This window comes from Bombyx mori, chromosome 1 (genome assembly GCF_030269925.1).
Source record: "Bombyx mori chromosome 1, ASM3026992v2".
In the NCBI taxonomy this organism is placed as follows: domain Eukaryota; kingdom Metazoa; phylum Arthropoda; class Insecta; order Lepidoptera; family Bombycidae; genus Bombyx; species Bombyx mori.
In genome coordinates this window covers 18,088,590-18,103,910 of record NC_085107.1, presented here as the reverse complement: position 1 = coordinate 18,103,910, position 15,321 = coordinate 18,088,590, and the positions used below count along the sequence as shown (strand labels likewise).

The window sequence follows — 15,321 nt, the reverse complement described above, 5'->3', positions numbered from 1 at the left end:
CAGGCAATACAGGCGCTTAGTAAAAGAAATTGACATAATTATTTCACTGCACCGCGTAGGGCATAGATGACCTGCACGCAGTCAACGTGTTAAATAGTAAAACTTAAACTGATTTCGATCCGTTGGTAGCAATAGTTTCAAGGCCCACTTCGGTCAAGCTAATTTTTTCCCTACCTATTTGCTGGCAGTCTAAATGCTATTCAGGCTTCTCGCGGACGGGTAGGTGAGCTCACAGCCTCAACCGAAAAGAATTTGCTAACATAAGCCCTAGCAACAGCAGCGCTTCGCAGAATCTACCGTATTGGAATCGCGACCCACTCAGAAGATTCGTCGAGAAGCTTAGTGGGCTAGTTATTCTGTCTTAATGTGTAATGTGAACAGTAAAAAGTTTCAAGTATTATTCATACCCTACATACAAACACAATATCTTTATGTCTACAGCTCCCAAAAACCTTACAAGATACTAGAAAGATATAGCCGGTATTTCTATCATTTAATTATGAAACAAGTACCTAACATTCAGATGATTGTTTTTGCTTCGTGAGTTAGCGTGATAATTTAGAGCGTTTCATTGGTAGAAGATTCTGAGTTTTATTATTGGCATAATGCGATTTGCATCTCTGGATTATGTTCTCCTGGCTGAGCCTCTACTCGTCTACCTGTCCTGGTGATACTAGAGAGGCCTTCGGGCTACCAGTAATCTCTCATTCATAAAAAATATATCTGGATCTCGAGTTGATTGCGCTTCGAAGTGTCCAATAAATTATTAAAGTAAATAGTGCTGTATGTGAACAACATGAAAGTCATGAATTACAGCGGAGGCGTTGCTCCGGGTCGCTCCGACCCTCCCCGGTCGATTAGCGCGCATTCATTGAGCACCGCTAATTACGGACTTAACTCGCCTACGTCGTTTGTAGGGTTAAATGTCGCGATCGCAGCGTAAACAGCAGGGGGGTTGACGGTTTGTGGGTGTTACGGTTCAACGACGTTTTGTTTTACATATCATTGTATATAATTGACTTTCGATTTCAGTATTAATTTAATTGACTTTTCATTGACTTTCCTTAGTGACCGCTGTGTTAAAGATATTTTGTAATATATTCCAATTTTTGGGTTTGTTCATTCAGGTTCGTTTAATTGACGAAGCACAGTAAATGCTTTTAGTAAACGCAAAAACTCGAATCCCGAAACACCCTCCGAAATCCTTTAGAGATTTCTATAAAATTTGATGTCATATTCAACTCGGGAACGAAGATAATATTGACAAAATACGAAAAAGATAACCACAATGCGACATAAATAATGCTTCTAAACGTTAAAACGCTAGAATGGTCTCCATTCCGTTATCGTATCCCAGCGCTGGACCGTATCAGTGGAGATAGAGAGAGCGGCCCCGAGGACGCAGGCCCCGCCTCCAGGGCGTGGCACACCCCTGACAGAGCCACAGCCCCCGCCCTGCGCTACTCCACCACCGGACGGAGCACCTCACTATTATCCTCGCTTCCTGTACACGGACGGCCGCGCGGCCCGGTCACACATTTGTTTATTTTTTCACTAAGACAAATAGATCGGACGTCGTCGTGTCGGACGGAACGCGTCCCTTCCGAGTGTCGTGTCGTGGCTCGTCTCCGGGATGGACGGTGTCCGGGGTCGCGCGCCGCGTCCGGGATGAGCGCTCAGTGAAGGTGAGTGAAGGCGGTGACGTCAATCTTGTACCCTCAGGACGAGGTCAGTCACGAACACCCACACGTAACACAACACAATCGATAGCTATCTACCACTGGCTAAGCTTTCATCACTGAAGACACTTCATTGGTACAATCTGCGTCGTACATTCTGCTAGACGGTGTTGAGGCTATAAAAACCTCAAAATGGGAGATCTTTTAAACGTAAACTGATAACTTGCTGACATGTTTACGTCGCTAATAAATTCAATAGCTTAAAAACGAATTTCAGTTTGTATTTTTTCGAAAAGAAGAAATTCTTCTTCCTTTATTTTATCAAAAGCCGACGTTTCCACTTTTTCTCTTTCTGTAGTCGACAAGGATAGATTTTTTATTTACATATTATGATTCTCCCAAATTGGCACCTCAAAATAATAGGGTTTTCCAAAAATTACGTCTAACGTTGCATAGTTTTTATGCTTTTCTATTCATAGACATATTATCTGTAGACGAATAAGCAGTTTATATCACAGTCAAATCATAAATATACTCGTAACGTAGTATATTAGAACGTGGAGATTTATTTGATGAGATGACATAAGTGTAAATAAGTTTTGTAGATAAAAAGAAAATGAATAGCAATACGGACTTACCTACTAAAGTTAGGGTTACGCTGACATAGCCGCTAGGGCTATCAGCTTAGGTAGGGAAAAAAAAAAAAAATACGGACTGGTAAAAATATAGAAAAGTATCCCCATTTTTGTGATAGAAATATGTAATAACATTTCAGTTGCTGAAATTTTAGATTTTGCATTGTTTTACCTGTTAATATAATATTTATTTACGATACAAACTAATGTTGCAAGGTATAAAGCAGTAAGCTTTTAATTGTATAGTAGAGTACTGTTTTATTAATAATAAACCACTAATTAAAGACATACTATCAATAATGTCAATTTTATTAATGGATTCAACTTTGTAGCTTTGCGGTCGCAAAATGTTATAAAATTCAATTGCAATAAAATTTAAGACAACGCCATAAATATTTGACTTTTTTTATTCTTTGGGCATCTGATGTTGGTTTGTAATTGTTTTTTACCGCCATTCCCAGGTGAGTCCTCCGATCAGTTGACCATTTCAACAGATAAAGTCACCAATCACTACAGTGTAGCCTCATATAATGAAAAATGATGATCAGATATTATAGGGCGGTTATCGCCTTAACTGCAATGCGTGACTACCCTAAGAATCAATTTAATAAGTACTGCGTATTTAATTTTCATTACGCGATGCAATTCCTTCAATATGAAGGTTGTTTGACTTTATAAATAAATCAGGGATACACCACGACAGAAAATAGTTAAAATAAAATATATAGACATTCTTCCCTGCCCTATGTATTGCAATTCAAATGTAACTCTAGAAAGTACTGTTGAGAGGCGGATCGATTCGACTCGGATTTTACACTCGATTAATTCTGTGATTAGTTGCCGCTATCTGCGCCCATTGGATTCTTCCATAATTCAGGATATCTGTCTATTTGCGTTCTCTATTTCAAGCTATCGTTATTCGTAAATTCGAATCGAATCGACAAGATATGGATTTTGAATACACGCCCTTCCCTCGTGAACGATTCATTGCTGCAACGAGCTATACAATAATTATTGTACTTAAATTGAAAAGTTTGAAAATAGAGTTCGTTATAATTACAAACATTACATCGTCAAATTCATTCTTCTTCTAACAGAAAACGCATCCATAAACTACCCCGAAGTCCATAGCTAATTAAAATTAAAGAACTATAGAATTGAATTCCATCACATCTTGATTTGCTGTAACAACTTACAACTATAGTTTCACCACCTCTTATGAATTACCGCCACGCTCTGACATTTTAGTTCAAAATTTCAAGAATAATTACCTACTAGCATTACGACTAACTAAAAGTTGTGTAAACAAAATCGAAGTTAATGTTACAGTGAATGTAGTTTAAGATCTAAAAACATATGTTTCAATCAGGAACTAGACTAAAATTGGTAAAGACTTTGTTCCCTTATTGGTCAGTATCATAGGCCAAAGTAAGAAAATCATTTGTCAGTATTGTCATTGGTTCTCGATACATAAGCACGTTTCCAAGTCAAACGGATGAGTGAAAATTAGTGAAAAAGAAAATATTTTATTACATAAATAGTTAGATAGATACACGTCATATTCGACCCAAGCGACGGTGCAACGCACAGCCGCCGTCGCCTGAAATGGTTCTTGTAGGATATCCTGAGTCCACACTCGGGGATTTTAGGGTCTTCGAGCATCGGTCACCGTCCTCGTCAAACTCCTCGAATACGACGAAGAGTTTGGCGAGCGAACTAACCCATATAGCCCATTGAGTTTCTCACCAGGTCTTCTCAGTGGGTCTCGATTCTGGTCCGGCGGTAGACTCTGCGAAGCACTGCTCTTGCCAGGTCTAGGGTTAACAAAGTATATCAGGTTAAGCCCGTTAGCTCACCGAACCATTAGCTGGAATACCCCCTGGGCTACCAGCAATTAGGTAAGGAATAAATAAAATAAATATACAAGTCTAGATAATAAAGGCATACTTGTGGTAGGACCTCTTGTGAGTCCGCACGGGTAGGTACTAATACCCTGCTTATTTCTGCCGTGAAGCAGTAATGCGTTTCGGTTTGAAGGGTGGGGCAGCCGTTCTAACTATACCTTAAAACTTATATCTCAAGGTGGGTGACGAATTTACGTTGTAAATGTCTATGGGCTCCAGTAACCAGGTGGGCTATGAGCTCGTCCACCTAAGCAATAAATAGCAATAAATATATATAAACATGCTCAAGTTCCCCTATTCTTTCCAAACAAACATATCACTTAATCATCTCACTAGCAACCTTAAGAATTCTTGAAATACAAAAACACGAACTCTGAAAAAAGTCATTTTAAAATATACATCGTTTATAAAGTCAAATTTATTCCTTGAAACATACATATTAGCATAGTTGCATAAATCGTGGTCGGACTCAACGAGTCACGTTCCGCGAAGCTCTGTATAATAAACACATAAATATTTCTCGAATTAATTATAACTCGCTACAAGCTTACTTTGTTAACAACTGAAGATTATTTTTTTCATTTATTTCAGGGCTTTTATCTATACTCTCTTTTCTTTATCTTTTAACAAAGGAATAAAAAGGTTTTTTTGGCACTTTTCTCTTATTATATTTTGTACCGCAACCGTAATGGTATTTACGGTGCAGTATTCCCCTTAGCAGCGCTCTTACTTATCTTAATTAAACAAATTCTCCGTATCCATTGAGGTCCTTTTGAGGTATAAGTGGTTGTCATCACCATCACATGCGCTTAATCAACTTATTTATTTATTTATAAAAAACAACCTCATCTTGAGGCTTATTTAAACTTTACTAGTGGTCCCCCGGTAGTCGAAATTCGACTATAGTTATTTGAAATCATAAGTAAGACTAACTTCTATAATCACAGATTTCGCCAAGACTACATAGGTACACTTTAGACAAATATTAATAAAGACAAACAATATTAAATCTATTCTCAATTTGACAACAGACGTCAAGAACAAAAGTTTGACAATAAACAAATGCATGCGTGTGTGTGTCAAATACATGGTAGTGTGTGTAATATTTTTTTTATTGAATTAATGTAGTATTAATACATAATTTAAAAAATAATTGCATTTGCACTACTGCTCTATATTCTCTATAAGTGTGGAAAATTTCATACTCCTCCGTCCGCGCAATTTTCGTAAAAAGGGGTACAAAGTTTTTGCTTCACGTATTAATATATAGATTATCTAAATGGAGACGAATCTTAAATTATGTTGGCCATCCGGACGGTGACGTTTGGTTCGAAAAGCATTAACTGTAAGACGGGGATTTGAATTCTCGACCTTCGCACCAATATTGGTAATAGCTGGCTATTGACCTAGGATGTTGTTGAGCGAACAACGAATGGACTCCGCCCTGAATATGCGTTGCAATTTATCACTGCAGAGACAGACACGTACGGGGCTCGTATAAAGATAAGAACATTGAGATATTAATAGTATTTCTGTTAACTCATCGAAACATGTAGACACAATAATGAGAATTTGAAGACGTATCTCATAAAATGAAGTTTAAAATTTCAGGGCGCTTTAATGATTTTATCTATTTATCTATATACATATATAAAAATGAATTGCTGTTCGTTAGTCTCGCTAAAACTCGAGAACGGCTGGCCCGATTTGGCTAATTTTGGTCTTGAAATATTTGTGGAAGTCCAGTAAAAGGTAGATAAATATGAAAGTGCTCGGAATTCAATGAAAATAACAATTTTATTTTTCCTTCGATGTGTCCCCCGTCGGACGGATTCCTTTTGTTTGTTTTAAGTTTATTTTATACAAAAGTTTAGGCCTTTTATTTATAGATTGAGGCACTACGAAGTCTGCCGGGTCAGCTCGTAAAATATAAATATTTATTTACATTTGTACTATATATTTATATATAACTATTTATTATTAAATTATTTCAATACTTAGGGTTGTCGTGACAACGGTCAGTCGTCTATCGACAATAAATAACGCGAGTTTAATCCATAAAACTAATTCTACTTACGTCTAAGTTTCACGAAAACCGAAGAAAGTACTACATAACAATTAAATCGGTCGGCATTCGATAGCTTAGCAGGAGCTAGGAGGAGCATGAAATGCTAATTCACTTCTTTAGCTTATTAACAATTTGTTCAGTGGTTTTCTGGGTTACTTTTCTTTTACAGTAGATGTTTTTGTTGAATGATTCATTTTTCGATTTTTCATAGCTTAATAGGAATTAATAGCTAATTCATAGCTTAATAGGAATTAAGCTATGAAAAATCGAAAAATGAATCATTCAACAAAAACATCTACTGTAAAAGAAAAGTAACCCAGAAAACCACTGAACAAATTGTTAATAAGCTAAAGAAGTGAATTAATATTTCATGGATATGGTATAAATAGTCAAAATATTTTAAAAACGCTGTGATGTCGGTGTGAATTTCCAGAGTAGGTACATACCCATATGTTACTAGCGTTTGTCAAACGCTCGGCAAATGAACAGAACACGCGATCGCATACGTACTACGAATTATTCTATCATCTTCTATAAATTGAATCCAGGATGTTTTTAAAGTGCAACAATGTCAGGTTTATATGATTGAACGTAGCTTGATTTCGTATACAAGGTACTAAACGCTGCTAGGTTATATTTATTATTATGTCTACTGTTTTTAATGGATTATTGAGGATACGATTTTTATAGTGATTCAAATGTATGTTTTATTTTTGGCGCCAGATAGTTTTTACAATCGAAATACTGAATGCTAAATATTCAGTGGACACCAAAACAGGAGTAGGTACTATCTATATATTAATACGTGAAGCAAAAACTTTGAACCCCTTTTTAAGAAAATTGCGCGGACGGAGGAGTATGAAATTTTCCACACTTATAGAGAATATAGAGAAGAAGTGCATAATGATAATATTTTTTTTTAAATAATGCATAATAGATACATTAAATCAATAAAGATAATATTACACACACTACATACCATGTATCTGACGCACACACGCATGCATACTATTTATTGTCAAACTTTTGTTCTTGACGTCTGTTGTCAAATTGAGAATAGATTAAATATTGTTTGTCTTTGTTAATATTTTTTATAATGTAGTCTTGGCGAAATTTGTGATTATAGTTACTATAATACTATAGTTATTATAATACAATCATAATAGTGTACAAACTTGCAATTCCAAATAATTATAATCGAATTTCGACTACTGCGGAACCTCTAGTTCTGATTATTGTGGATCGACTAAAAATAATTCTTGAAACGTATAATAATTAAAATTACTTTTCCAGCCTAATCTCGCTTCTTTATTGTCATTATAATAGGTCCTTTACTTTAAGTATAATAGATAGGTCTTTTATAAAGTTTCCGTTTTACAATACTGACGATTTGGAACTTAATGTATGTATCTGAAAGCTACTTTAAAAAAATTACTTTATATTTCGGCATACTAAACGGCAATTTCGTAGGTAAAGACCTAATATTATTTCCGACTCAACGAAAAGTTTTACGGTCAGCTCTATCGTGAACGCGTGAAATACCTGGACCTTAAAAGTAATTTCTTAACCTGGAGAGACTCATAGCGACGGGTAAAGCGGATGGAAGACGACTCAGGGGTCGGAGCCGAAAAAGATGGAGTGGCCAAGTGTCCGAGTATCTGGACATGAGACTCACGCACTTCACTGTGCCACTGACAGACAAAAGTGGCTACAAATTATAAAAAAAGGCCACAGGCGGGCGCATCACGATGCTCAGCAATGAGCGATCGACTGAAGGAGGAAAAGTAACTTCAACAAATCTACGACTCGCCAATACCGAAGGAAATACTGAACGAATGCTACCCAATGAAAAGCAGTTCCACTAGATTATTAGTAAATTTAACAATCCACAACCAAAATTGCGTTCGTCCTAAGCGACGGGGAACTGCGCATTTTAAGCCATTATCATGCACCAACTCGCCTCGCACAACAAAAGGTTATCAAAGACGTATTGTGATCAATTGTTATTCCATCCTTTCAAGTCCAATCGGCTTCTTCAACCGCGATTTGCATTGTACTTTGGAGTTAAATGATCGTTTTCTACACGTCGAGCGCTTGCTCTAACGTCACCAACAAGCATACCTTTACATAACCTATTTAAGTTTCATTTACTTAGCATTGCTTTACGAAACATATTCATTATGACTAGCCCCTTATGCGCAGTAGGTGTTAGTCTTATATGACTATTATTAATAAAATTATATGGAACAAATTATTAGAATTAAATAGAAATTATTAGATAGAATGTCGATCCATATGGTGCTACATTTAAATATATATTTATATTTTTAAAGTAAGTTTGTACAGCGCCGTTGAAATTAATTATGACCATAATCATGTTAAAATCAGCTCATTGTAATATATAAACATATGTTACTTTTAAAGCAATTAAATTTAATAAACACTAAAACATGATTGATGACTTTGCCGGCTACGTAGTGCGATGACCTTCAAAGGGTGCCCGCCAAGAGATGGATGGGGAGACCCGAATACCGGGCCCAATGGTGTGGATTGTGAGAGGCCTATGTCCAGCAGTGAGTGACTGTGGGCTGGTGATAGTGACGATGATGATTTTGCCACACTTCGAATTTCGAACAAAATCGATTTTTTCCCTACATATTCGCTGGTAGCTTACGAGGCTATTCCAGCTACGCCCGGACGTGTAGGTGAGCTCTCGGGGCTCTAAACAGGAGGCATTGCTAATACTAGCCCTTGCAAGAGCAGTGCTTCGTAGCATTTACCTCCGGATCGGAAGAGAACTGAGAAGATTCGGCGAGAAACTCAGTGGGCTGTGTCTATGGGCTAGTTTACTCGCCGAACCCTTCGTCCCAAGCGACGGGTTCGACTACATTCATTGACTGTTATGCGGTACAAAGTTCGACGGGTCAGCTAGTTTAATATAAAATACGCATCTAGAATAAAATTGTTACATAGATGATTCACAATTTAAAAATCATGTCACAATTGACGCCGGTATTGATTCTGGGTATTCTTTTAATCGCCGTCAAGGAATGTTTTGGATTAAATTATGGAACAAAGCTTAATAAAGCTGAGACTATGGCCTGAAGTTTTAAAATCGATAGTAGCATTACGTTACGGGTTCTGAGGTCTATCAACAGCAGATGGTTCATGACTTCTACCAAGATTCTAATGCAATCGCAAAAACTGATTAGATCACTCGTGATCAGACTTTTCACGTAAGTTTTTACTTGAGGGGTCTTGCATAATTGAGAAGATCAAATCCGGCCTTGAAAAATCGAGTGAAATGAACGAGTTAACACCGGACGGTAGTTTTTGTCGTATATAATAAGGTACCTAATACAGACGTCCGGTTGTATTAGATTAAAGTGTCGTGCGCGACTATTCGCCCACTTCACTTGACCATCGTTACGAATCTTACGGTAGCAATGGTATTAATGGTCATATAAATACGAAATATCCACGGTAGACATTTCTTTAGAGATGGGGTTTGTGTTCGTCACCTTTCCAGCTTCATCGAGAAGGATGGACGAAGTGAAATACTAACTGTTCTATTTGTAAAACAGAAGATTACCAGAAAGGAATGTACTCAACAAAAAAAAACTTTATTGCTAATTTTTACAGAAGTTTTTTTTTTTTTTGTTTCGTTCGTCTGATGAAGCGAACGAGATTACATTTGATGTATTTTAGTTAATTCAATGAAAAAAAAATAGCAATTTAAAACGAGGACGCCATATTTGTTTCATAATCGAGAATCGTACATGTTATAAAATGTTATTGCTTAATAGCATTCAACCGAAATGTCCAAATTGAAATTTTACTCTTTGTATATATGAATCGACTATTATCAAAGCCGGCAATGTGACTTTTGGACAATTATTGGTAAATCAGAAAAACGAATTATTGACTTTGTATTCCATTGGCAGTCACAAAACTGTTCTGAACGACATCTTAGATAAATAACAGGTTAAGTATTAACCTTTATTTAATGCAGGTTTTGAACCGTATTCTTTGAAGGAGACGATTATATTCAATTAAATCTGTATTGACATATCAATAACATTTTTTTATCCAAATGCACAGATTGCCACCTTTGATAATAGACGACTCATATACCTACTATGTATAATGTGGTGTAAACACTTCCCTGGTACGTAATAATGAAATTATATTTTCGTCACGTGCTTTGTTACTTTGGCAAGTAGTATTACTGGTGGTAGGACCTCTTGTGAGTCCGCGCGGGTAGGTACCACCGCCCTGCCTTTTTCTGCCGTGAAACAGTAATGCGTTTCGGTTTGAAGGGTGGGGCAGCCGTTGTAACTATACTGAGACCTTAGAACTTATACCTCAAGGTGGGTGGCGCATTTACGTTGTAGATGTCTATGAGCTCCAGTAACCGCTTAACACCAGGTGGACTATGAGCTAGTCCACCCATCTAAGCAATAAAAAAATAACTCATGATCGGGCATAGAAAAGCCCTGTCGTCTTACTATACCAGACACAGGCACTTCACTCCCCTCTCTTCCTCTCTGAAGGCGCAAGAGTCCGACATAACCCGGTCAGTTACCCCCCGCGGCCGGGTAACCGTAAATGGATTCCCCAGCATTAAAAAAAAAGGCTACTCTGCTCGCAAGTCACGGTGTAAAGCTGGCCTAAAATGAACACGATACGAACCCGGACTAACTTTACGTGAAGACAGTTATGGAGCTATCCAGGATGACCTCAAGATAATTGACTTTCTTGGCCCAGAATATCAACTGGCCGAAAATGATTTGAGGCAGTATTTTGGATGCCAATCTGAATACATATTATATGTATAAAAATAAACGACTATATATGTTTCTTATAGTGAATTCAAAGAACAAATGTGTTAAAAAAAGTAAATGATTTAATCGCATTTCTGATAGCGACAGTCGAAAAATAAAATTTTGTTATCAATCTTATCAACTCGCATAATGTTAATTCGTTTGAATCTCTAAACGTAGTGGGAGAACGTATTTAATTTTATTGTATCCGAAGTAATCATTGAACATTAATTAAACATTACATTACTCGCACCTAATTTAAAGATATACAATTTTTAAATGTTTCTCCATTCCCTAAAGCCTCTGGGTTTGCGGAGGGACTTCGGTTCCCTCTGTATTTTATACCGTATGTTCCATGGGGAGTGCTCTGAGGAATTGTTCGAGATGATACCAGCATCTCGTTTTTACCATCGCACCGCCCGCCACCGGAGTAGAGTTCATCCATACTACCTGGAGCCACTGCGGTCATCCACAGTGCGTTTCCAGAGATCTTTTTTGCCACGTACCATCCGGCTATGGAATGAGCTCCCCTCCGCGGTGTTTCCCGAGCGCTATGACATGTCCTTCTTCAAACGAGGCTTGTGGAGAGTATTAAGCGGTAGGCAGCGGCTTGGCTCTGCCCCTGGCATTGCTGAAGTCCATGGGCGACGGTAACCACTCACCATCAGGTGGGCCGTATGCCCGTCTGCCTACAAAGGCAATAAAAAAAAAAAAAAAAAAAAAAAAAAAAAAAAAAAAAAAAAAAAAAAAAAAAAAAAAAAAAAAAAAAAAGATGTGTAGTTAAGACGAAGTATGATACAGCAAAGTTTCGTTAATCAAAATTATTACATTGTAAGTATATATAGATACTAACCACAATCCGGTCATAGTCCATATAATATTTAGATTAGGCGTTGTCTCAAAATAAAGTTTCGATTTTCGGCGCCTATTTCCACGATCTGTCTAACGCGCGTCGAACGCATATCGTGACGTCACAGCGTAAACAAAACTCACTTGATCAATGAACGGGAGATCGAAAAAATCTAAAACTAAAACGCGTTGTAAAACGTTCAATTTATGCCCGTGGTCAAACCGAGCGGTACATATAAATAATTGTCCGTACATCGTATTTCCCTTGCGCCGGATGCTTTCAATTTGAACGTTGTGGCACGGCGCAAGCCCGACCGCCACATTACACCAAAGGACGCAGCCAAGTGATAACCGCGGATATGTTTTATCGATAAATTACGAATTTTAGTACAAATTAAGAATAACTAAAAAAAAAAACATTACTTAACTTTTCAAAATAGAGAAAAAACAATCGAAAATGGAACGCGTGTTTCGAAAATGAAAATTTATTATTAGGAAACATCGATTCGTTCTTTTTTGTTCTTGCTTATTTATACTTTTTTTTTTTAATACGTGGTATCACTGACATGTGATACCAAGTGCAAGCAGCCACAACGGAGACAGATAAGATACAAACCAAGCGGCCGAAACGGAAGAGAATATCCGACATGAGGTGAGGAAGCCATCAATGTATTAAAACAAATATGAAAAGCTATAAGAAGCGGGACGTCACCTACTAAGCTTATAGGGTTAACACAACAATTTCAAATTTGCACATTTTTAACTTTCATTGCTTTTATTCCACAATATCCGATGTCCTATAATATTAATGACTAGCGACACGCCCTCGCTTCGCTTCGGAAACATTAAATTTTATTATTAATAGCTGAGTCCCGCGATGTTATGTCCCGTCGTACCGCGGGTGACGCCACGGGGCGAAGCTAGTCTAAAAAAAGTAAAGCCTAAGTTCTTTACTCTTTATATCATCAGCTACCTATCAGTGAAAGTCCCGTCAAAATCGGTCCAGCCGTTTCAGAAATTAGCCTGAACAAACAGACAGACAGACAGACAAAAATTGTAAAAAATGCTATTTTGGTGTATGAACCGTATTCCGTATTTATATGCATGTACTAAAAAGCGGTTATTTTAATATTACAAACAGACACTCCAACTTTATTTATATGTATAGATAACCGTCTGCCAATTAACGCTAAAGTTCAGAAAGTACTAAAAAGAACAAAGTTCAAATCGAAAATTTTCACTGAAAATATCTATTTTAGCCTCCATGACATGTAAAAATGATTCGTTCTTCGCAAAAAATAAATAAATAAAATAGGTAAAAATAAAATAGGTAAATATCTGATAGAACTTCTGTAATAACTCATAGTACTTTCTTCACACTTATTTTATGTTTCGATGTGGATGGCGGCAAAAACTTGATCAAATCAAAGAGCTACGGCCTTCTTCCAATTAGGCGAAGTGATAGCTCTGTCTGAATTGATATGGTTTTTATTGCGATTGCTTTTATTATCTAAGTACAAGCTGACCTTTAGACATATTTTGCATTAATGCCCATAGACAAAGAACGAAAACATCACTGCTTTATTGTATACGCTGTTGTACTATACAAACCTTAATACAAGATTACTTCGCAGCAGATATAGACACAATATTGATAAAATCTGAGCTCACAACATAATGTTATGTATTTAAAATAGAAGTTACGGATTTAAGAATTTAGGAAAATCAATGAGGGCACTGTCATTGCAAACGGAAGTTGTGAACGTAGCTCAGAAGTCGCACAACGGTAATCATGGCGTCTACAGATAACACAATGTGAATGCCGCCATTTATAGCATGAAGGCTGTATATAAAAAGAATCGTTGACTTTATCCTTTTCTCTCACAGATGAAGTGACAGTCAATAGCTGCTTAGATAAACAGTGCAAAAATGGAAACAGTTGGGATAATAGCTAAAATCAAACCACATTTAATTATTCTTTATTAATATCCATCAACACATAGAATTAAATTCGTATTTATTCAGATTAGTTACAACATCAAAGAAGAAAGAACTCTAGAAACAGTATATTTCAAAATCTGCATGTTTTAACGATTTATATTAATAAGCACGTATACACAAATATCATATGATTTTCAAATTTATTTTTAACGTTAAACATTTACGGATAAGTGTTACAATTGCATTTGCTGTCGATTTAATATTGAAAATATAGTGTGCATATAACATAAAAATATAATAATAATAAATTAGCAAACACGACGAAATTTCCTTAGTGTCAGATATGCAGTAGATCGATAGGCGTTCTCATCTTGTCATGTTTCATAATACTAAGACAATACGTGTGTAGATTTCGTTTTTAATATAATTAACATAAATTAGTTCCTTGGTCGTGATTGTGGGACCAATATCAGCTAATGTAAATATTAATTTAATCTCTGCCTTGTAAAAATTAGGATAGTCTGTGCCTTTGTGTCAATTTATTTCCGGCATTTGGTAACTCGACCTTTTAGTCCCTTTTAGTTATTCTAATCATCTTCAACGATCGTTTTTGTGAAATGATGGGAATTGAAAAAGTTCAATGTCACTTTGGAAGAGTCTCAAGAGCTATTTGATTTTGATTGTGTGGTGACATGGTGCTCTGTTTTGATTCTGTAAATATGTGCTTTTTTACAAGTACTAAAGGGTTAAATCAGGCGGTTAATACACATTTACGGTGGAAGAAGAATGAACCAATTCGCAGTATGTGGAACTTCATGTTTCTGCCAAAGGGTACTTGCTATATGTACTCTATCTTTATAAGCTTATATGCCTTTACATAATGTGATTATTCCCATAATTATAGTGAACATGAGGTGGAAGTAAAATTTCAAAAATTTCATTTAAATGGACCTGGAAGAAATATCGATTTTTTCACAACGCCTATTTTTGACTATAAACTCCTCTATCACAACCGATTTAAGTTCCTCATACGTAACGAAGGGACCTTCGGCACGCAGCCATTCCGCCTCGTGATTCACCAGAGATCGGCAAGCGATTGCCAGTGTCAGGTCATCGGACCAGTCAAAAAGCTCCGACAATGTTTCAACACAGTTGAGCCACTGGTCGGCTCTAAGGAACAAATTCGAGCCGCTGATCAAACGAACCTCTCGGGCTAAGTTCGATACATATCGTTCGTCCTCGGGATCTCCAGGGTAGTATATAAACATTTTCTCGGATTTTTTGCTCGCTCCCGTTCAAAGCTCTTCTAATTCAACCTAAAATGCAAAACAAAATGGTTTGAATATGTAGTTAAACTTTACTAAACCAAAATAACTTCACTAAAGGATAAGAACGTCATCTAACAAAATGAAACGCGAAAAA

At 36.7% G+C, this 15,321-nt stretch overlaps 1 protein-coding gene and 2 long non-coding RNA genes across 4 annotated transcripts in view; 1 reads left to right on the top strand and 2 right to left on the bottom strand.

The window, feature by feature from the left end:
* Nucleotides 1–3,820: 3,820 nt before the first annotated feature.
* Nucleotides 3,821–5,205, bottom strand: LOC134199797 (uncharacterized). The gene is made up of 2 exons (XR_009974423.1): nucleotides 5,152–5,205; nucleotides 3,821–4,128 (listed from the first exon to the last, which is right to left on the bottom strand). It is a non-coding gene; the product is annotated as an uncharacterized LOC134199797 (long non-coding RNA).
* Nucleotides 5,206–12,106: 6,901 nt separating this feature from the next.
* The window catches only part of LOC101745591 (DNA-binding protein D-ETS-3), a 93,137-nt gene continuing 89,922 nt past the window's right edge, over nucleotides 12,107–15,321 (top strand). Inside the window, exon 1 of the mRNA XM_038010872.2 lies at nucleotides 12,107–12,610. Coding sequence (XP_037866800.1) covers nucleotides 12,606–12,610 — 5 coding nt within the window. The 5' untranslated portion in view covers nucleotides 12,107–12,605. The remainder of the gene's footprint in view (nucleotides 12,611–15,321) is intronic.
* Nucleotides 13,922–15,321, bottom strand: part of LOC119628503 (uncharacterized) — a 93,899-nt gene continuing 92,499 nt past the window's right edge. For both annotated transcript variants that reach the window (XR_005244670.2, XR_005244671.2), the window contains one exon: nucleotides 13,922–15,215. This is a non-coding gene — a long non-coding RNA (uncharacterized LOC119628503). The remainder of the gene's footprint in view (nucleotides 15,216–15,321) is intronic.